The sequence below is a fragment of the Galeopterus variegatus genome, unplaced genomic scaffold, assembly GCF_000696425.1.
Source record: "Galeopterus variegatus unplaced genomic scaffold, G_variegatus-3.0.2 Scaffold1479, whole genome shotgun sequence".
Lineage (NCBI taxonomy): Eukaryota > Metazoa > Chordata > Mammalia > Dermoptera > Cynocephalidae > Galeopterus > Galeopterus variegatus.
In genome coordinates this window covers 264,036-284,362 of record NW_007727590.1, presented here as the reverse complement: position 1 = coordinate 284,362, position 20,327 = coordinate 264,036, and the positions used below count along the sequence as shown (strand labels likewise).

Sequence of the window (20,327 nt, the reverse complement as noted above, 5' to 3'; positions counted from 1 at the left end):
GACTGCACACGTGTGTGTATGTGAGCATGGGTCAGGGACTGGGAGCGAAGGGGGCAGGAGAAGATAACCTTTTCCATAGCCAATGGCAATTACGAACTCTCCTTTCCTCCCCAATCTCGTGCTTCTCCCTCACTTATTTCACATTTCCTCTTTCCTGACCTTGTGCAGAGAGCTGGTGCAGTTTAGTGGATGAGCAGACTTTGGGGCTAGAAGACCTGGGTTTGCTTTTCAAATCCACTACCTACTGAGTTGTCCAATAAATTCAAAATACATGAATGAATGGAAAAATAATTTAACCTCCTTGAATCTTAGTTTTTTCATCTGGAGAAATAAATTGTCATAGTACCTATGTTGCAGGGCTATTAATTACGTGGATTAGATGAGTCAATAAATGTTTGTTGCCTTGATCAGGGTTTCCCAACCTCAGCACTATTGACATTGTGGACCAGGTAACTCTTTCTTGTGGAGGGCAGCCCTGTGCATTGTAGGATGTTTAGCAGTATCCCTGGCTTCTGCCCACTACCTGCCATTAGCACCCTCTGCCCCAGACATAACAATCAAAAGATATCTCCAGATACTGCGATATGACCACAAAATCACCCCCTGTTGAGAACCACTAGTCTGATGTAATTAATATTGATACTAGCAACAAGTCATGTATTTGGAAGCACAAAGTAGACACTGATAGCGGTACTTATTTTTTTAAATGAGTGAGTGAATGCATGAACAAGCTAAGGAATAATGGAAGTAGCTCTGCATCTTCAAACCTTTGGTGGCAGGAAGTGTACGGTTTACTAAGTTCTGGACCCTAGGTTGATGGAATCACAGAGGGGGCTGGGAAGTCACCTTCTAGTGCTCCTCTACCCCATCCCCACTCAGTCTCTCTGCCATCAGCTGTCTTTTGGTGCAGACCAGGCTCTGCTGGGATTTGCAGATGGGCCACTGACAGGTGTGTGAGGCTGTGAGCTAAGTGAGGCTGAAGGATTTTCCCCTCTGGGAAAGGGCAGTCCCAAAGGGATTTGGCTGCAGCAATCATGGCTTGAATATCTGTGTATGAGACGTGATTGCCTGAATCATGTGCACTCCCCAGAGAACCTCATCCTTTGCCCACGGCCAGCCACCAACACTGGTAGGAGTCCCTAAAGTCCTACTCACATGGAGGCACAGCACCCACCTGCAACACGCACCTTTTGGCTTACATCCAGAAGACTCCTTAAAATTGTGGCAGAGTGATGGCTCCTGTCCTACAATTTTCCCCTTTCTTCCCCCTCCCCACTTTTCCCCTCTACTTTTCTTCTTTTTAAACATTTATTAAATGTCTGTTACATTAGCTGGTAGCAAAGGCACAGAGATCATAAACCCAGAGATGATAAATCCTAAAACTGCTGCATGTACTGAGGGAGAGAGAAAAGGACCATCATAATACATTCAATACTTACTTTACCGTGCACTGAGCACTAGTTCTACTGGACACTGATCTATGTGCTTTACAAGTATTAACTCATTAACATATCCCGCACAACAAGCCTGTAAGGCAGAAACTATTACTTCCAGTTTGCAGATGAGAAAATGGGCACGGAGAGGTGAAGTGACTCTCTCTATGTCACACAGATATTAAGGGGTAGGACTGGGAATTGAACCCAGACACTCGGGCTACAGGGCCTGAACTCTTCTTAACCACTGTGGTTTTCTGCTCTGACAGCCAGGTGACTGGGGTGCCATGAGGCAGACTGGAAGGGGCCTCCTAGAGGAGGCGATGCCCCAGCAGGCTGAAGATGAGGAGGTGGTGGCTGGGCAAGGGGAAGGGCCAAGTGTTCCTAGTCTGAGAGAAAACCACACAGACAAAATCCCAGGGTGAGAAGGAGCATGGAGACACATCAAGGCCCCAGGGGTACTTCCTACCCTCCTAAGGGACTCCCTCCCCAGTCCTCACGGCTGGGTTAAGTCCCACCCCACTGGCAGAACTCCTACTTCCAGGCCTGATCTGGTTCTCTCGACACTCACTTGGAGCCTACTGTTTGGCCTCCTCTCGCAGCTGTGCAGTCTTACTTGGCTTTGCGACCAAGACCTTGACCCATACTCTGTCTCCCGAAGGTGCAACCTTCAACAGCCCGCTCTTTCCCTATGTCCCAATCAATTCTTTTTCTGGGCCCTTTGCCTCACCTCTTGGCCCTGGGTTCTTTCAGGCTTGCCTTGTTCTGCTGTTGTGGACACTGGGTCTGGGGATGGTGTGTGTGTGTGTATGTGTGTGTGTGTGTTTATGTGTGCCTGCTACCTGGGGCATGCCTGCTACCTAGGGTATATACCATACAACAGTCAAGCACGCCTAACATTTCATCATCTATCATTTGAACTTTTTTTTTATGAAAACAACAGAAAACCATACTCCTAAACTTGATATATAAAATAGATAAGAGAAAGATGATTTTATTAAAGGAGGGTGGAATTGAGGGTTGGAGTGGCCACCCTACAGCTGAAAGACACACTGTCTAAAAACCATTAGACAAAGGGTCTTAACATTTTGGGGCCATAGAGAAAAAATCCAACATTTTTTTTTTTTTGTTAGATCATGAACCCATGAATCTGGGAACACAGGTTAAAAATTTCATGCATCAGCTACTGCAGTAGCCTCCTGGTGTGTAGACAAAGGGTCTTAACATTTTGGGGTCATAGAGAAAAAATCCAACATTTTTTTTTTTTTGTTAGATCATGAACCTATGAATCTGGGAACACAGGTTAAAAATTTCATGCATCAGCTACTGCAGTAGCCTCCTGGTGTGTTTCCTGTCTCCTGACTTTGTGAGGGACAGCTCTAAGGCTGTGGCTGCCATAGCACAGTGAATGACAAAATCCACAGTCCTGGCATTGCTTCCTCTGCTCAAAGGTGCAGAGGCCCAAGTTTGGAAAGCATAACCCTTTTTGTGTTTAGATTTCTACAATACAAGTATTGGCATTAACATTACTCCCATACAGCCCTGGGTGTCAGAGACGATTTGTGCCTCAGTTTCCACACCAGCCTGATGCTAGTAAGCTCACACATCTAGGTGATGATTAGAGTGGACAAAGGCTGGGCATCCAAGTTCCAATCTCAGCGTCATTACTGGATGACAGTGGGTAAATCACCTGACTACTCTGGACCAGTTCCTTTACTCATAAGATCGCAGCCCATGGGGTTGTTAGAATGACAAGATGAGCTCAAAAAGGGTGATAAATACACAAAAGCTCTTTATATAACTTAAACTGCTAAACAAGTTCCAGGGTGTTATTATTATGTTGGCATTTAGACAATGACCAGGAGATTCATACCAAGAGCATTGTCCTCAGGCCTGGGAGCCAGGAAAGATAATGATGATCACTTTTACTTTAAAGGGGCAAACTAAGGCCCAAGACATAAAAACAATTTGTCCAGGGTCATCCATCGATAAGTCCTGGGGGTGGGAAGCTGGGGGGCTCATAGCGTACGGTGCATGGCTCTGGATAATCCTGCAATGGCCTGTGGTCGTGGAGTCATTTACTCCATCTTCTAAGGCTCTCATCCCTCAGCCAAGGAAAGAGACTCTGAGAACAGCCTCTTGCCACAGCTCCTCTGCTACTTCATGCTCACATTGGGGCCCTTGTCTACTACTAGATGCAAATCAATTTCCAAGTTCACAGGGATGGGAAAAGAAGAAGGTTCTTCATAGGGTCTGCCTACTGTTAATGAGCTGTTCTGGGGGAAAAGGCCGAATGAAAATGAACAATCACTACCTGGAGTCACCGAGTGCTGCGCGCAGCCTGCCCGACGTATGTGCTTTATGCAGTGCTCAGACTGCCGGTGCCTGGGGCCTGCAGGCAGGTTTATGAGATTAAAGCCCAGTGCCCAATAAATAATTTAGCAGCTTACTGCAAAAAACACATACGCGCAGTATAATAGCTACTATCTCCAGCAGTCTGATGTGTACATACATTTTAAATGCACATCACTTTCATCTTCATGTTTCCATTTGATGTGGAGTCCAAGCCAAATAAGGAGAAGGAAAAGAACACCATCACCTCAACCCCCTCTATAAGTCCTGCCAAGATGGGGCTGATGAGAGAGAAAGCCTTTCCCATGCGCTAATTATTCAGGGCTTTGCTGGCGGTCCTTCACTACCTCCCGGCCCCCTCCATCCCCTTCTTTGCTTTTGGTTGCTGTTTGTGTGTGTAGGAAGAATCTGAAATCTCTACTAGACCAATTATTCATTCAGAATTTGGTTTTCTTCTCCCAAGGGTGCCTTTTATGGAGCAAAGCTGGCTCTAGGTGCTGTCTCCCGCAGCATCACAAGTGACTTGTTTGTGGGTGCAGCTCAAAAGGTGGGATAAATAAATATCACTGCCACGGCCACGGCCACTGGAGTCCAGGCTGAAGTTTTAATGAGCCAGAAGTAGTGGTGATGGATTGGTAAGAATTGGCCTTGGCCATGAGGGAGGGGAAGAGTACTGGAGAGGGGAGGAGGTAGGGGCTGGGGTGGGTGTCACAGAGAGAGTGGGTGGAAGAAAGTAGAGAAACTTGCAAAAAGTGGATCTAGAAGCATCAGTAAGAGGTGAGTGGCAGGTAGAAATCCATGCGGCAAAATGAGCTGGCAGGAGAAAATAATGCCAAAGGGAACCCTCCTGTTGTTTTTGGAAAGTTTACTGGCTCCAGTGGCGGAGACAGGCGTGAGGAGGACAGGTAGGATTCCCCTCCAGCTTTCATGGAGATCTGGGAGGGTGGCATCCACTTCCACCGCAGTCCCTTGACTCTCCTTCTGTGAGTAGCATCTACCCAGACCCACTGGCCACTGGGCTCGGACAGACATCACCAAGCTTATCCCATCCCTACTTTTTGTACCTCCTTGGCCTTGGCTTCATTTACTGCCAGTGGCTGTGGTTTACCTCTTGTTGTTTATGGCCTGGGACAGGCTTCCTACAAATAGCTCCCCAAAGAATGGAGAAATGCAGGCATCTGCCATTCTGTGAAGCTCTTTCCAGAAATGAAAAGGACAGTCATAAAATGTGGCATGGGGCGGGGGGTGAGGGGTGGGTAGCATGCATCATAAAAAGCGTAATGGACTAATGCTAATACACAGACTGGCTGCAGCCCAGGGGTGTCTGCTGAGCTCAGACATAAATATTGGGGAAGCACCAAGGAGACAGATTTTTTATTTCTTTGATTTGATGGTGGGGGGAGGTTGGGCATATTTTTTCCTCCATTTCTCTGTCTGTGGCCATTCCTCTGGGGATACCACCAATCTGTCTGAGACCAAAGCTACCCAACATTTTATGGCTTCAAGAGGAGCAGCAATTAGACCACTGGAAAGACTGGAGGTACAGGGGGGATACATATTTTTTCCTCCATTTCTCTGTCTGTGGCCATTCCTCTGGGGATACCACCAATCTGTCTGAGACCAAAGCTACCCAACGTTTTATGGCTTCAAGAGGAGCAGCAATTAGACCACTGGAAAGACTGGAGGTACAGGGGGGATTTGTGTGTGCATCATACTGCCTCACAGGGTGAGTCAAATTTTGGGGGTTTTATGTACCATCCAAGATCTTGCAAGTGACAAGAAGACTGAATGGGGTGAGCACAGTATGTTGAATACATGACTCAATGCATGTATGGGTTACTGTGCAGTTGCCCAACATCAGGCTAACTTCTAATATTAAAGGGACTGATTAATGTTCTCTATTTAGTAAGAACCAAAGCAACAGAAACACCAACAGTCACCCAACAAGACTCCCCATCCCTGCTCAACTTCCGGTTTGAAGAATAAAATACTTGTTTGGTAATTAAGGAAAAATTCAGGTATTTGCGGACTCAACCACCCAGTTTTCTAGGGCTTTGATATTGAAAAATATCTATGTTCTCTGCTAATGCTGGTTACTGGCCGCCTGCTATCTACCACACATTTGCCTATAAGCATGCACACAAGGGGGTACATGTACAGTGTGGGGGGGGGGGCTGATGACAAGAGGACACACAGATCCTGTGTCCAAGTAGCCTCCATTCTGGGGGATGCTAAGGTGCTCTTGCCCCTTTCTCCTTGTCCTTGAAGCGTGAACGCCAGTGCCTTGTGGTAAAGTTCTCAGCCCTGAACTCGAGGATGGATTCAGCCCACCTAAGACCCTGCAATAGCTGAAAAGAAAGAGAAACAGCAGAAACGATGGCAGTGGGGCAAGGAGCCCCTGTTCACCCTTTCAGGCATTTGGAATTTGGGCTCCAGTGCACTATTTGTCTTGGAGGAATTAATTTTCCTTGTGCTGTCCCTGAGAAAGGGTGGAAAATAAAGTGGCATTCTTCTGAATGCCACGGGTACCAAGAGCAGGGGTGGGGGTAGGGGTGTAAAGCTATCTCTTTTGTCCCCGGTATCTGGGTATGTATATGTGAGAGAAGGAGAAGGGAGAAGAGGCAGGGAATCGTACTAGGTGTATTACCCCTGTGCTAAGCAATTTAGACACTTCGTTAACTTTACTATAATTCTCATGAAATAGATACTATTATCCCTATTTTAAAGATAAGGACTCTTAACTCTGAGTTTCCAAGAGATTAAGTAACTTCACCAAGGTCACATACTTAGTAAATAGCAGAGTTAGGACTTGAACTCAAACCACTGTCTTCTCACAATAACTTAAAAATGGAAAAGAATCAATCAATGCTGGTTTGGAAGAAAAACTATTTTCAGTCTAAAAGTCAAAAGAGCAGGGGCTAATGCATCCCTTATGCCAACTGGTGCAAATTATTATTCTAAGTGATAAAGGGAAGTCACCACATGTGCTGTTGTCGGAAAAGGGTTAGACACCCTTGTGCGTATGACACACAATTACTCAGGCTGAGGGTGAATGGGGCGCGGAGGGTCTCCGAGGCTGAGCTGGGGGCCTGGTCATAATAGAAGACTGGCTCTCCAGTGACTAAATATGCTGCGAACGTACCTGGAAATGCTTCTCAATATGAGAGAGAGCTCGTCTTCCCCACTGTGTGCGGCGGTGGGCTCTTCTACGTGTGAGGCCCAGGGAGATCCCCGGGCAAGGCCCCTGGAATCAGTTGTGAGTGGGGGTCTTGCCCTCTCACCCACCTAGAAACAAGGCCCACCTGGACCTATCAGTAGGGGTTTGGCTTAGCCTCTTTCAATCAACCTTAGGGCATAAGGAAAAGTTCCCCTTCCCTTAGTTGGCTCACAGCCACCTTAAAGTCTGAGAAAGATATTACCATAGTAACTAGTCTCTTAGCCTAAGCTGACTAGTATTAGGTTAATATTAGTATAAGGAAGAACCTCCAGACTGTGAGTTGTCTGAAGCTTGACCATGAGTAACCAACATTGACTCTGGTCTATTCTTTCCTATAGACTTCAAAGAGCAGCAGAAATACTTCATTGCTGGCCACAGCATTGTGTAAGAGTGAACCTGCTCTCCAGCCTCACCTTTGCTTGCTGGTATTTCAGTAAAGGACCAACACAAATATAGAATGTATAATTTTCACATCATTCTTGGCAACTCCCAGGTGCACCCCATTAGCAGAGTTCCAAGGATGCCATTTTCTATCAAAAAAAGAGAAGATGTGCCACATCATAGTGCTTAGCTCAGGGTCCTATTAATAGCAATCCTAATTATATGGCTGCAAATTTAATTCATAGCAATGATTAGTGTCAGAATCAAAGGCATCAGGCATCAATATTGATGGAATTGCATAAGCCCCGTAAACAGAGAACGAGCATTTGGACCCATCCCCCAGCACTGGTCTGCTGTTAACTATTGCATTAATGTCTCTTCCAATTTTGCTGGATCAAAATGACTCCATTTCTCAGTGTTCTCCTCCTCCCCACTGAAACCTTAGCCTGGACAGCTATGAATGGGTATGACTGGCACACAAAAGATCCCAGACAATGTCTTTGAAGAAGAGCCCGGGGCTCCAGAGGATGTACGGGTGATGGGCCCAGGCCCCACGCGTTACACAGCAGCTTTTGGCCTTGCCAAAAACACTCCTTTGTCTCCCCTTCAGAAAGCTCACGGCAAACAATGATGCCTGGAGAAAGGAGAGTCAGCTGGGGACTGTGTGTGGCACAAAAGGCTGCCACCCTGCCCATTGTGACCAGGGCTGAGAGGGGTGGGGAGCTAGAGGGGGAGGCCTGAGGACAGTGACACAGGGCAGCGTGTGCCGAGGTGACAGCTGCCATGTCCCAGGTCTCCGGGACACCTTTGCTCAAAGGAGTGCAAAGTGCTAGCCTTCTGCTCTTCCCACGTGCATCTTCCTGCAGCTCTCTGCGGAGCAGGCAGTGGGCTGCAATTTGACAAACAGAATCTTAGAAAAGTCCAAGAGTGCTAAAAGCTAGTGGTTAATGCACGGGTCCACAGCTAGAGAGCTCAGGACTCAAGTCCCAGCTCTTCACTTAGTAGCATTGTGACTTTGGCAAGATACATAACTCTGCTGAGCCTCCATCTGCTCACATGTAAAATGGACAGAATATCAATTCTTACTTTATAAAGGTGAGTGAGGCTTAACTGAAAAAACACATATAGTAAATGGCTAATTTATAGGAGGTTAAAAAAAAAAAAGTGGCATGGCTGAGAGAGGACTAACACGTACGAGATTCCCACTTCAGTGTTCTGATGTGTCAGAGCGTCTTAACCCCAAGGCAACCATGCTGCAGTAGCCTCCCTGATGGGCACGCTCTGGTAAGATTCCCCAAGACATGGGGAGTGAAGGCTCGGAGATGCTGGTCACCCTGAGCAAGGCTGCATGGTCAGGCCTGGAACAGGAGGCTCAGCTGGACTCTCACCCTGCGGGGAATGATCCCCAGACCGACTTTAGGTTCTGCACAGGAAATCATGCTAGGGAGGGGCAGAGGTCAGTCTGATGCTTTGCATGAAACAGAGAATATTTTGTGTGAAAGAGAATGTTCTATGTTCTTCCTTTTGATCCAGAAAAGGGTCTGAAATTTGGAATCTAAAAATGTAGATTCTAGTCTTGCCTTGGTTGCTAAAAAGCTGGGTGATTTCGAAAAAATCGTTGGATCACCTTCAACCTTTCTAGACCTCAGCTGTCTCATCCCTAAGGTGGAATACACATCCCACCTGTCCAAAGTCAGTAGGCTGGACCATTTTTCTGAGGTCTTCTCTAGCTATAAAATCTATGATACACATTTAAGGGAAGACTCCTGACTTTGCTTGACAGTGTCAACCTTCTCCCCTGGGGTCCCTAAGCCTTCTGCAGGGCCCCAGTTCCCCAGCCTCTCCTCCAACCTTCATTGCTCTCTCACCCACCCCTGAACAGTCAAGCATGAGAATTTCTGATTTGTTACCAAAGCCTGTTGATGCTTTTCTCCTTCCAGGTTAGGTGGGGACACTAAGCTGGTGCACTAGCCTTTGCAAAAACTAGGACACAGAGGAGGAGGGTGTTGGCTAAATGGGACAACGCCAGTGGCACCAGCTCCCAAACTTTTTACCCACCCTGGAGCCTGGAAACCTTTCTGGAGGCTGAGGCCAGGAGAGGGGTGGAACCCCAGAAAGAGACTCAGAAGGACAGAACTCCAGGTTCAACCTCACCAGCTGCATCCCCATATATTTCTTGCTTCCTTGGACAGAGGAGCACATGATAACAAGAAGGAAAGAGACATTCAAGTAGCTGCAAGGTTTTAGCTTGATCACTTTGGACTATACAAGTGACCCAGGTGCATGCCGGACCTATCTCCACCCTGAAATATTTGTAGTTCTGCCTCCAATTCCCACGTCCTCCCTTGATTTACCATATGACCCCCAAGTAAGCCCATATCTCTCTGAATTTTAGTATCATAGGTGCATGCTGGACCTATCTCCACCCTGAAATATTTGTAGTTCTGCTTCCAATTCCCACATCCTCCCTTGATTTACCATATGACCCCCAAGTAAGCCCATATCTCTCTGAATTTTAGTATCATCACCTACAACAGAGTAGAGAAATATTCCAACCCTTCTTGATCATCTGCAAATGATATGGGATTAATGAGCTCCCAGAAACAAAAAGAACTTGGACCCTTGGAAGAAAAATATGGTAAATACCCAGGAGTGGTAGTAGTAATACTAGTAGGAGTAATACTAGTGGTAATAGTGGTAGTAGCAGCAATGGCTGCTATTGACCTACTATGTGTCGGGCCCTGCATTAGATATTTTACACCCCAAACATCTGATGTGCACTGCAATCTTGCAAGGCAAGCATTAGTGATCCAGTTGAGGAAACTGAGGTCCCCTCAGTTCATCTGAGGCAGGGCTGTGCAGCACCAGGATATTGTGGTTGGCTTGGGAACATGCAAAGGGAGAGAATGGCTCTGTTTTTGTTAATTCTGCAAAACTGCAAGAGCGAAACCGACACTTCCCCCAGCCCCGCCCTGGGGAGGGGGTCAGTACATATTGTTTGGTGATACGGACTCAGAAAGCTCTCACTGGTGACTAATGCAGCTGGATGCCAAAGTCCAGCAGGATTAGATTAGTTCGGCTCAGCTGGTCCAGTCTTCTAAGTATTTTTTCCCATGACTCAGGGCTGGGGGCAAGGGGAAGGATTCTCTTCCTCCATCTGACTTTGCAAACATGCCACTAGAAAGGAGCCTGATCTGACAGCTTCACTACCCCAGGGAGCCAGGGAAGAAGTGGGATTTGGGGGAAGCCTCAAAGATGTTAGTAATAATAGAAAGTACTTTTGCGCCAAGAACTGTATTAAGTATCTTTCATACATGATTTTATTTAATCCTTACAACAAATATGCAAAGTGTTTATTACCATCCCGCTCCATGGAAGAAACAAATCGAGGCTCATTAGTTAAGTAACAATGGTAGTAATCTCTAAGTGTTTATGTGCCAAACTCTGTACTCCATACTTTACATGAATTATTTCCTTATGCACTATTTTTCCCATTTGCACTTATCACCTTCTAAATATGCTATATATTGTGCTTACTTATTTTTTTTTTGTCTGTCTTCCCACATTAAGATATAATCTCCATTAGGGCAAGTATTTCTGACAGTTTCATTCACTGATGTATTCCCAGCCCCTGGCACATAGTAGGTATTCAAAAAATATTAGTTTAATAATGAATTATTTCATTTAATCCTTATTACAGTCTCATGAGGCAGATACTAGAATTGTCCTCATTTTACAGTTGCAGAAGTTGAAACTCAGAGGTCACACAGCTAGTATGCTGGAGTCAGGACTGGATCCCACAAGTCCACAACTCTTTGTTATGCAAATTAGTCCCTACCTGAAGGCAGGTGACTGGACCATGTGGTCTTTGTTAGTCCCTTCTGACGCTGAGATGTATGTTCACGCCCCATATCCACAGGCAGGTGCGGCTTAATGGCCTAAAAGGGTGTGCACGTATATACTTGTATATGGTTCGTATTGTCTCAAAGATGAGACCTTTGTAAACACTAGCACCTTGGCCTTTTGAAAATTTTGCATGGCCTATTTGGGTCACCTGGATTCTGTGAGCTTGAATCATTACCCCATCCCCCCATCCCTGAAACACAGTTCCCTATGTTTCACCTGCCCTATGACAAAGCCCTGAGCCGCAGGAGCTCATTCTCAGACTGCAAAACAGGCAGCTGAACACACAGGCTGATACCTCATCCAGAAATTATCCAAGATCGATGTATACAAGAAGCTACACAAGAGCTGCAGAAATAAACGTCTATTTTTTCCTCTTTCAGAATGGCTCTGGGAGATCAGGGCCTCTTTCTCTGGGGTCATCTGGGGCTCTGGGTAGAACCGACACCCCCCTCCCGTCTACACCTGTCATGGTCACACAGGGGAATGTGCTGGCTGGGGTGTGTGTGTTGGGGGTGGGGTGGGGGATTCTGTAAATTTGCCTCCTTCCCTGTGCCAACCAAATGCAGCCTTTCCCAGCTTTCAGAAGACCAGTTCTCGGGACCCAAGAGGCCTATAAAACAACAAAACAAACAGCGAGTTTGGCGGTGGGAGCTTGGGCAGGGAGCCAAACTCATTACTAAGGACGTGGTGGTGAGCTCCCCGAGCCGACACCCCACTTCCTCATTGCAGGCTCTGGGGAAGAGGAGAGGGTTTCTGCTTCTCGGCACCCCAGCTCCCAGCATTGCTGAGCTGCCTGGGGGAATCAGGAAATCAGATCAGCAGTCCCAGGTCCCCAGAGAGCTGCTGGGTCTCCTAGAATTGGACCTGCAGTGCTGGCTGTTTACTCAATCAACGGCTCACACTGAGAGAGGAGTGAATCATTTCCACTCAGAGGAATGAGTGGCTATTGTTTGGTGGGGCTGGCACAGAGAGAAAGTCATGTTTCTCAGCTTTTCACCCAACTTGGCCTTCCGTCCGTCAAGGCAACTCCACCCCACAAGGGAGCCAAGGAATAGGTTAGGAACTTCTGGGTGTTTTGGGAGGAAGTCTGAATGCCAATGTCAATATTGCCAGTGGAAGGTGGGGTGGGCATATAATCTCAGGCAAGATACTTAATATCGCTGTGGCTCAGTTTTCCACAACTGTAAAACGGGGTAGAGATGCAGGGGGCAATCACCATACTTAGTGGGAGTATTTGAGGAAGATGGAAAGATCCATAAAAAGGTAGCTTGTAAATAGTCAGTGTTATCAAATAACTGAGCAATAACCCTGGGGCTTGGGATGGTTAATACTTTGCTCCTTCTGATGGACTCTTTCCAGCACCTAAACTGCTACCGCAAGAAGCTCACAGCTTTCCTGGCTTTCCTTAGTGAATCACTTGAGAGATTACAAAGAATAGGATTGGGACGTCAGGGCTTCCTGTGGGCTGAGGACTGGCGACCTTGGGTTGGAATGTCACCCCAGGGAAAGGCAGAAAGCATTTTCCTTCAGAATTTCACAGGCATTTCAGCAGCCACCATTAGCCAACAGGAAAGAAGATGATGTCAAAAGAGGCCCCTGCCCAGAGCGTGGAAAATCTCTGTGGATTTGCAAAAAATGTCCCAGGGGTCTACAAACAGAGGGCTGACGGGGGAGCAGCAGTTACCTGGGCTTCGTACCTGCCTCCCTGCTGTAGACAAGTCCACATCTGACCCAGGTGGGCAGAGGGCTGTCTGTGCTGTTCTGGGGATCTCCAGGCAACACTGTAAATGCTGTCTCCTTCTTCCACCCCACCCTCTTCCAAATGCTGTTAACCAGAAAACAAACTCTTTTCCTGTTACCCACCAGAAATTCTCCTGTTTCCTTGACTCCTCATGCCACTGCCAGGCCAACCCTTCTCCCTGCCCCCGCTGACCAACCCAACACATCATAACTTCCTTCCTTTGCAAACCAGCCACATCAGCGGGAGTCACTCTTGGTGTCTGGTTTCATTCCAATCGGTGCAAATAGGTGTATGGCATAGAGTAGGCACCCAATACATTTAAGATTGGTTTAATGAGCACCTCAGAGGTGAAAGATGTTGGATCTGGCAGTGGAGATAGGGTGATATGAATATAAAAAGTAAGGCCCTTGCCTTCAAGGAACTATGAATCTCAAGAGAGGTGGACACCTCAGCAGCTGCTCCCATACCAGATGCTGTGGGTTCTAGGAGGGTGCTATTCACAGTGGATAAAGGGACAGAGTAAAGGATGTGTCACCAATGCCCGAGCAACAGGCAAAGTTTCCAGAGAGCTTACACCTCCTGCTCCTGTTCGAGGCCCCCAGGGTGTGGGGCTAGAGAGGCAGACCACCCCTTCCAGCTTCTTTGATAAGCCCTGCAGGGAAGCCCAGCAGTTCTACCAGCTGCAAATGAGAAAAGAAACCACAGGAACTTCACCCTGAGACAGTCCCTCCTCCCATCATCCTGGTATCTTCCACCTGCTCAGCTTGGCCCCTTCCCTCCTACGCCTCAGGACTGGTGCATGCGTTGCCCCCTCAACTCCTCTCTGAAACCTGGAAAGTCATATTAAATGAGTGTCCAGTTCCTGTTGCCCCTCTTCCTCTGTCTGCTTTGCTCTTAGCTCCCAGTCTCTTATCTGGACTCCAGCGGCCTGCTCTTAACCAGGAACATTGTCATCTCAGTCCCATGTGCCCAGCCCTAGAACACTCTGCTTTTTCCCTCCCCTGTGTCTTGCCCCAAGGCTTGCCGGCCCTCAGCATCTTGGCCAGGCCTTGCCCTGTCTGTGCCCAGCACCTCCCACCTGACCCTGAAGGGCTTTCTGCTATGCTGAGGGCAGGCTCAGACCCAGCCTCGACCTCCAAGCCTACATGCAGGGTGCCTCAGCCTTCCTCTTTTTGCTCCTCTTCTCTTCTACAGCCTGTCCCCTTCTCACACGCTCCACTGATGGAGTTGAAGAAATCACAGCAGCATCACTGAAAAGACCATGTGAGTCAATGCAAGTGTCCCTTCTACAGCATCCCTGATTGGTGACCATCCAGTTGTGCCTGAATATCCCCCCTGACCAGGAGCTCATTCCCTCCTGAGCTAGCTCTTCCCACTGTGGGACAGTTTGGCTCTAAGAATTGTCTTCCCTATATTGAGTGGAAACCTGCTTTGCTGTAGCTCCCACCCCCTGCCCTCTTCCGCCCTCTGGGGCCACAGTGAATGAGTCTAATCCACCTTCCACAGCTCAATGGCTGGGCGTGCAGACTGCGAAGCCAGATGATCAAGGTTCCCATCCTGGCTCTGCCATTTGTGTGCTGTGTAGCTTTGGGCAAATTTCTTTACCTTTCTTGGCCTCCATGTCCTCATCTGTAAAATGGAGGTGATAATAGCACCTACCTCATAAGAGTTACATAAAGATTAAATGAGTTAATAAATATGAGGCTCTTATATCTGACACGTAATACATGCTCAGTAAATTACATTATCTGAAGAGTGCTGTTTCATGCCCCACTTTACTTACTCTCTTTCCCATCAGTCAACATCTTTTTCAAAATACCCTTCGGGCCGGCCCGGTGGCACACTGCTACAGTGCGCCGCTTGGGAGCGCGGCGGCGCTCCCGCCGGGGGTTCGGATCCCACATACAGACCGGTTCCCGCTCACTGGCTGAGCGAGGTGCGGGAGCAACACCAAGGATTGCGATCCCGTTGCCGGTCCCGGTCCAGTACGGGCGCAACACTGAGGGTTGCGATCCATTGCCGGTCACGAAAAAAGACAAAGAAAAAAAAAAAAAAAAAAAAAAAAAGCTTCAAAATACCCTTCACGCGGCACAACTCCCACATCCTTCCAGCTCTCGCCTATCCTGCAATGGAGTTCGCTTAACACCCTCTTCCGATGCTGTCTCCAAGGTGAAGCGGAGTCACTGTTCCTCACCACCCGGAAGCTATTCTTCTATTAATGTGGAGAAGACTAATTAACTTTGCTGAAGCTGTATCGCATGGTTCATGCGACCTTTGTGGTCAGCTAAAATCCCAGGATCTCTTTCACTTGACCCTCTCAGGGCTTTCAGCCTCACGGGCTCTACCCCACCTTCTATCTGTCCGAGTCTCCCAGGCTTTAGACCTTCCTTCCACATGCTTTGCCCCTTCTCAGCATGGCACCCCAGCTCTAGAATGCCCTTCTCTCTCACCCCAACTCATTAGTTCTGTCTCATCAGTCTTTAAGCAGAGCCTGGCAGTCTTCCACCTCCGTGAAGCCCTGCAGACAGATCACACTGTAGTTACCGGTTTTGCTGGAGTTGTTCCAGCCCTCTGGTGAATCTTCACCTGTCTTCTCGTCACCTGCCATGCGCCCACCCTCAGCCTCTGCAAGCATTGCACATCTTGCTTTCGAGGTCTTAGCTGTATTCTGCCTGTCTGTCCCACCTGCCTGTGGCTCGCAGGGCAGTGGCTCATCTATGGTGCTGTGTGTCTCGCAGAGACCAGTGTATGAGCCAGTGTGTGACACAGCACGTGAGAGCACCTTGTGGTCCTGCCACTTCTAGGGAGTCACTGCTTCGTCTAAACTTCCCCACACAGGGACATCCTGTTCCTCCAGCCGCAGTGGATGACGGCTGGACAGCCTGACAGACGCCTGGCCGGGCAAGGAAGAAGTGAGTTTTTCTGACGCACCCAGCTTCCCTCCCCTCTCCAAACTCTTAGCTATTTTTTTCTTTATTTTCCTTCCTGTGTTGAAAGAGCTATGGGGCCTGAACCATGGCAGGGCTTCCTGGGGACATTCCATAAATTCCTCATGGGCTGTTTCTCTGGAGAGGGAGGGGGTGAGCGAGTGGTAAATGGGAGTCCAGCGGCTGCAGCTGCCGGGGTGTGAGTGGCAGGTGCCCGGGGCAGTGCGGGTGAAGGAAGAGTGAGTGAGTTGCATGGGGGGGTGGGGGGAGGATATTATGAGCTCATAGAAACAGCCAGAGAAAGGCCAAGCAAAGAGCGAGAAGGCACAGCCAACTCACAGGTCAGAACAAGCTGTGGGCAGCCACACCCACAGGCTGACCTTGAACCCACTGACTTGACTCCACAGTGACTTGCCCGCCAGTGTCCCAACAGCACCCAGAGGACTTGGGCAACTCGGGTGTGTGGCTTGGAAAGATGCCAGATAGCCCCTGTGTGTGTGCTGCGCAAGATGTACAGAGATATGGGAGGGTTGGCGCAGGGTCCCTTGAGTCCGGCTGGGTCATCCTACTTTATCCATTCCTCATCCCTCCACTCAGCAAACGCTAATTCCTCAACTGCGATCTAGGGCCAAAGAGAGTGGAAGCATTAGCCCCTGGCTGAACTCGAACAAGCCTGGACCTGAAGAATCATCCTCAGCCTCCATCCCTGGCCTTCACAGCTGCTGCTTTAAGTAAAGAGGGTGCCAAACTGAGAGTCAGGGCAAAAACCAACTTTTCCTAGATCTCTATGCGTGGGCGAGACACTTTTCTTCTCTGGCCTCAGTTTCCCTGCTGAATACTGAGGGTATTGGTCAGACGATCTCTAAGTTTCCTTAGAGAATGGCTTTATTTTTCAAAAACGTTTGGGGCCTATCCCACAAGTGAACTCTTGGTGAACAGTTTAAGGAGGAGGAAGGGAATAAATATGAATAAAGCCTGACCTTCCTCTAACAGAACTTTGAAGAGAATAAAGGAGAAAAACAGAGAGTCACACAAGTGATCTGGAGCAGTGACTGGAGGTGGGGAAAGGGATGGGGAAGGTGCTGAGCACCTGCCTTGTTATGTTGCTGCTGGCCCTTAGAAAGCCTGTGTGCAGTGTAGAAAGAGGTGGTCTCTATGGGCAGGTGAGCTACTAAGAGGAGCTCCACCGGGCCAATGTCTATACCACAGGGTGCATTGCATGACAAGGACAGCTTAGCTGGATTTCAACCCTCACTAGGCCCCTTCACCCAATGCCCCAGTGACAGGCACCTTCTGCCCAACTGGATGTAGTGACCCTGGCTAAGCAGGGAAGTAGCAAGCCTCAAGGGTCCAAGCTGAACCGTGTGCCCCTAGAATATGCTGCTTTTAAGTCTTGATGCAATTTCATGGAGCAACTCCTTCCCTCTCTCATTTGGAGAAAGCAAATGCAGGGACCACACTCGTCTCCTCTCTTCCATGAGCAGAAAAGTCAAGCTATGGTCCACCGTCCCAGGCAGAGTGGAGGGCACAGGACAGGGACATGTAGGGACCTTGCCAGAGAGCAAGGAAATGGTTAATTAGCTTTGGTATCACGAGAGCCAGAAGAGGTCTGGAAGGTTCAGCACCTCCACTGTAAACCCAGACCAGTTCTTCTCGCCTCCTCTGGCAGTAACTCAGAACAAGCAGAACATGGAAATTCAGGCTCCCTCCCTGCTGATTCCTTCCACATTCCCAAACAACAGCCTTCCCAAGGCTCTAAACGGATTAGGAGGAAGGAGCTCGAGGGTGATGTCAACATCAAAGGGTGAGACGTAGCAGGTCTTGTATGTGCCTTGATCCACAGGTGGCGGGACTGGGGAGAGGTGGCATGAGGGTGAGCTTGGGAAAAGGGGATTAGCTGGGGCCGGAAAGAATGTGGCTGCTATAATCCCACATAATGAACCAGACTGTGCTCGCTCTCCACACCCTAAGCACTAGACAAGCAGGTACAAGCTGTGGGCTTCAACCTCTGCACCAGAGGCCTCCTGTGCTGCCAGCCTGCTCCCTCCAGCTGGCAGAGGTGCCCAGGGAGGCACGGGATGTGATGCCTACATCTTTCTGGCAGCTCAGGTCTGGGTGGAAGATGGGGAGGGAAGAGTCTGTGATTGCAGGAGGAGGAAAGACAAAAGAAGGGCCTCTTACATGGCCACCGCATTCCATCAGAGAGCAGCACCCACCATTCGTCCCAGGTTCTTAGAATTGGGACCCATAATCTGCTTCAACTAGCTTCTTTGGATTTAACAAACACCTGTGACCAGTACAATCAACTCTACAGGTCCTAGGGACGAATTTGTGATGTGGGTGATTCACAACGTAGATAACCAAAAAATCGGTTCTACTTGACTTGGGAATGAGGAGTGATTTTTTTTTCCCCTTTAGGCAGATGTACCTTCTTAATTCCTTGACATTTGGGCAATATTAAAATATGTTTACATTCCCTAGATACCCATTGACTGTTGGCTGGAGGAAGCAGCTAGAAGATAAGCTGCAAAATTAATCCCTTCCTCCTTCCCCATTTCACCCCATCTCCCAAGAAAATGAAGAGTTGCCTGTAATTAACTCTCCACCAACAGCTACCTTCCAGAAGGGCCTCTTGGCTGAAGAGCTGAATGGTATCAGAGGACCTGAGCTCACAGACTTACCTTTTTCAGCTTGCCACTCTTAGTCCCCACAAAAACCACACTGTAGCCATTGTAAACGTAGGAGGCCACGGAGGTCATGCGGTCCCGGCTGGTGGTGTACAGGGTCAGACCCTCCACTGGAGTCGAGCCTCCAAGTGGCTGGTTGATGTCCAGTCCACAGAAGTTGTCATCGATGGGGACTGGCTAGAAGGAGGGGGAGAGACTGGGGTGAACAGCAGCGGAGGCACTCCTTACGTCCCCCACCCCCGACCGACAACCCCAGGACACCAGGCCTCAGAGAGGCACAGACACGGGGTTCAGGGCCTAACACATGCTGCAGACAAACCTCCCCACCAACCCCATATCGGCTCCTATAAAACCAGATAAAGGAACAGCAGCATTCCTCCATCCACCTGGAGTCACCTGTGTCCACCTTTCTGCCAGAAGAACCAGGGTCAATTTATAAAGCTGATTGCTTAAACTTGTTTTCTGCTTATTTTAATGTTCCTGTGGAACGTATTGTTCTGTGGGGATCTTTGTATTTTAGCCAAGAGTCCCTTCCGTGGATATTCAGTCTAGAGGCAATATCACAGGATTTCTACCAGCATGGAGAAGTTTTCTTGTTTGTTTGTTGGGCTGCAGGGTCTCCCTTGGGGCACAAGAAATTTTAAGCCATTCAACTATTCACTACTATCTACTATATTGGAAATAGATTGAAAGTGTCATAATAACATTGAACAGTACCTCATACTTTGGAAGAGTTATTTCATCTACATATGCCTCAGTTTCTTCATTTGGAGTAACACCTGCCCATCTTTCTGATACAGTTATGGAGGAGCAAATGAAATAATCCAATTACCAGCAAAAGAGTTGTATAACTCTTTTCACTACTGCACATTATAGGTCATCAACAATGTTTCGGTAAATATAATCAAAAGAGAATTCTGGAGGTGATGTCCTTTCTACTTAGATAGCAGCCTTCTAATGAGAGTGGGGACGTGACTGTATGAAGAATGTCTGTCAGGAGAGACTGGGGCACCTTTGAAAGGAGATCACTCTGAACAAGTGAAAAAAATTGCTGGACAGAAAGCAGAAAGATCTGAATCCTAGCCTCTGTTCCCCTGCTAACTGGCTGTGCAAACTTGGACTGGTAGAATCCTCTCTTGGGATGTTAAAGACGATGTTAAATTGATGATTTCTAAGATCTCATTTAGAGAAAGAAAGAAAAGAAGGAAGGAAGGAAGTATAAAGGAAGGAAGGAAGGAAAGAAGAGAGAAAGGAAGAGAGAGAGAGAGATTATGCTTCCTGAGGACAGGACGGCTGAAGGGTCTGCATTCTTGGCATGGTGCCCAGCACAAGGCTGAGCCATGGTGGGTGCTCTGAAACACCCCTGCTGATTGCACAACATGGAATCCTGCGGCAAAGGCTGCAGACCCTGAGCCAGAAAGAGCCTTAGTCCTGTGGCAAGGGTTCCTACTGGGTCTGGGGAGGCCTCGCAGAGGTGGAAGGAAATGGCTATTGTGGGAAGCATAGAAGGCATCAGAGAGAAGTCTGCTCCCTGCTGCCTGCAACCTCCTCCTCTCACCCTCATGAGGGAAGAGCAGGCTGACACATCATCACTTGCTGACAGTCTCATTTCCTTGGAATAATTGGTTTATAAGCTACAGCACATGATTTTTTTTTTTTTTTTTTTTTTTTTAAAACCAGGGA

At 48.1% G+C, this 20,327-nt stretch overlaps 1 protein-coding gene across 1 annotated transcript in view; it reads right to left on the bottom strand.

The window, feature by feature from the left end:
- LOC103594099 (plexin-A2-like) overlaps positions 1-20,327 on the bottom strand; it is a 53,119-nt gene that overhangs the window by 4,687 nt on the left and 28,105 nt on the right. Inside the window, exon 3 of the mRNA XM_008577288.1 lies at positions 18,639-18,821. Within this exon, the coding sequence (XP_008575510.1) occupies positions 18,639-18,821 (183 nt within the window). The remainder of the gene's footprint in view (positions 1-18,638; positions 18,822-20,327) is intronic.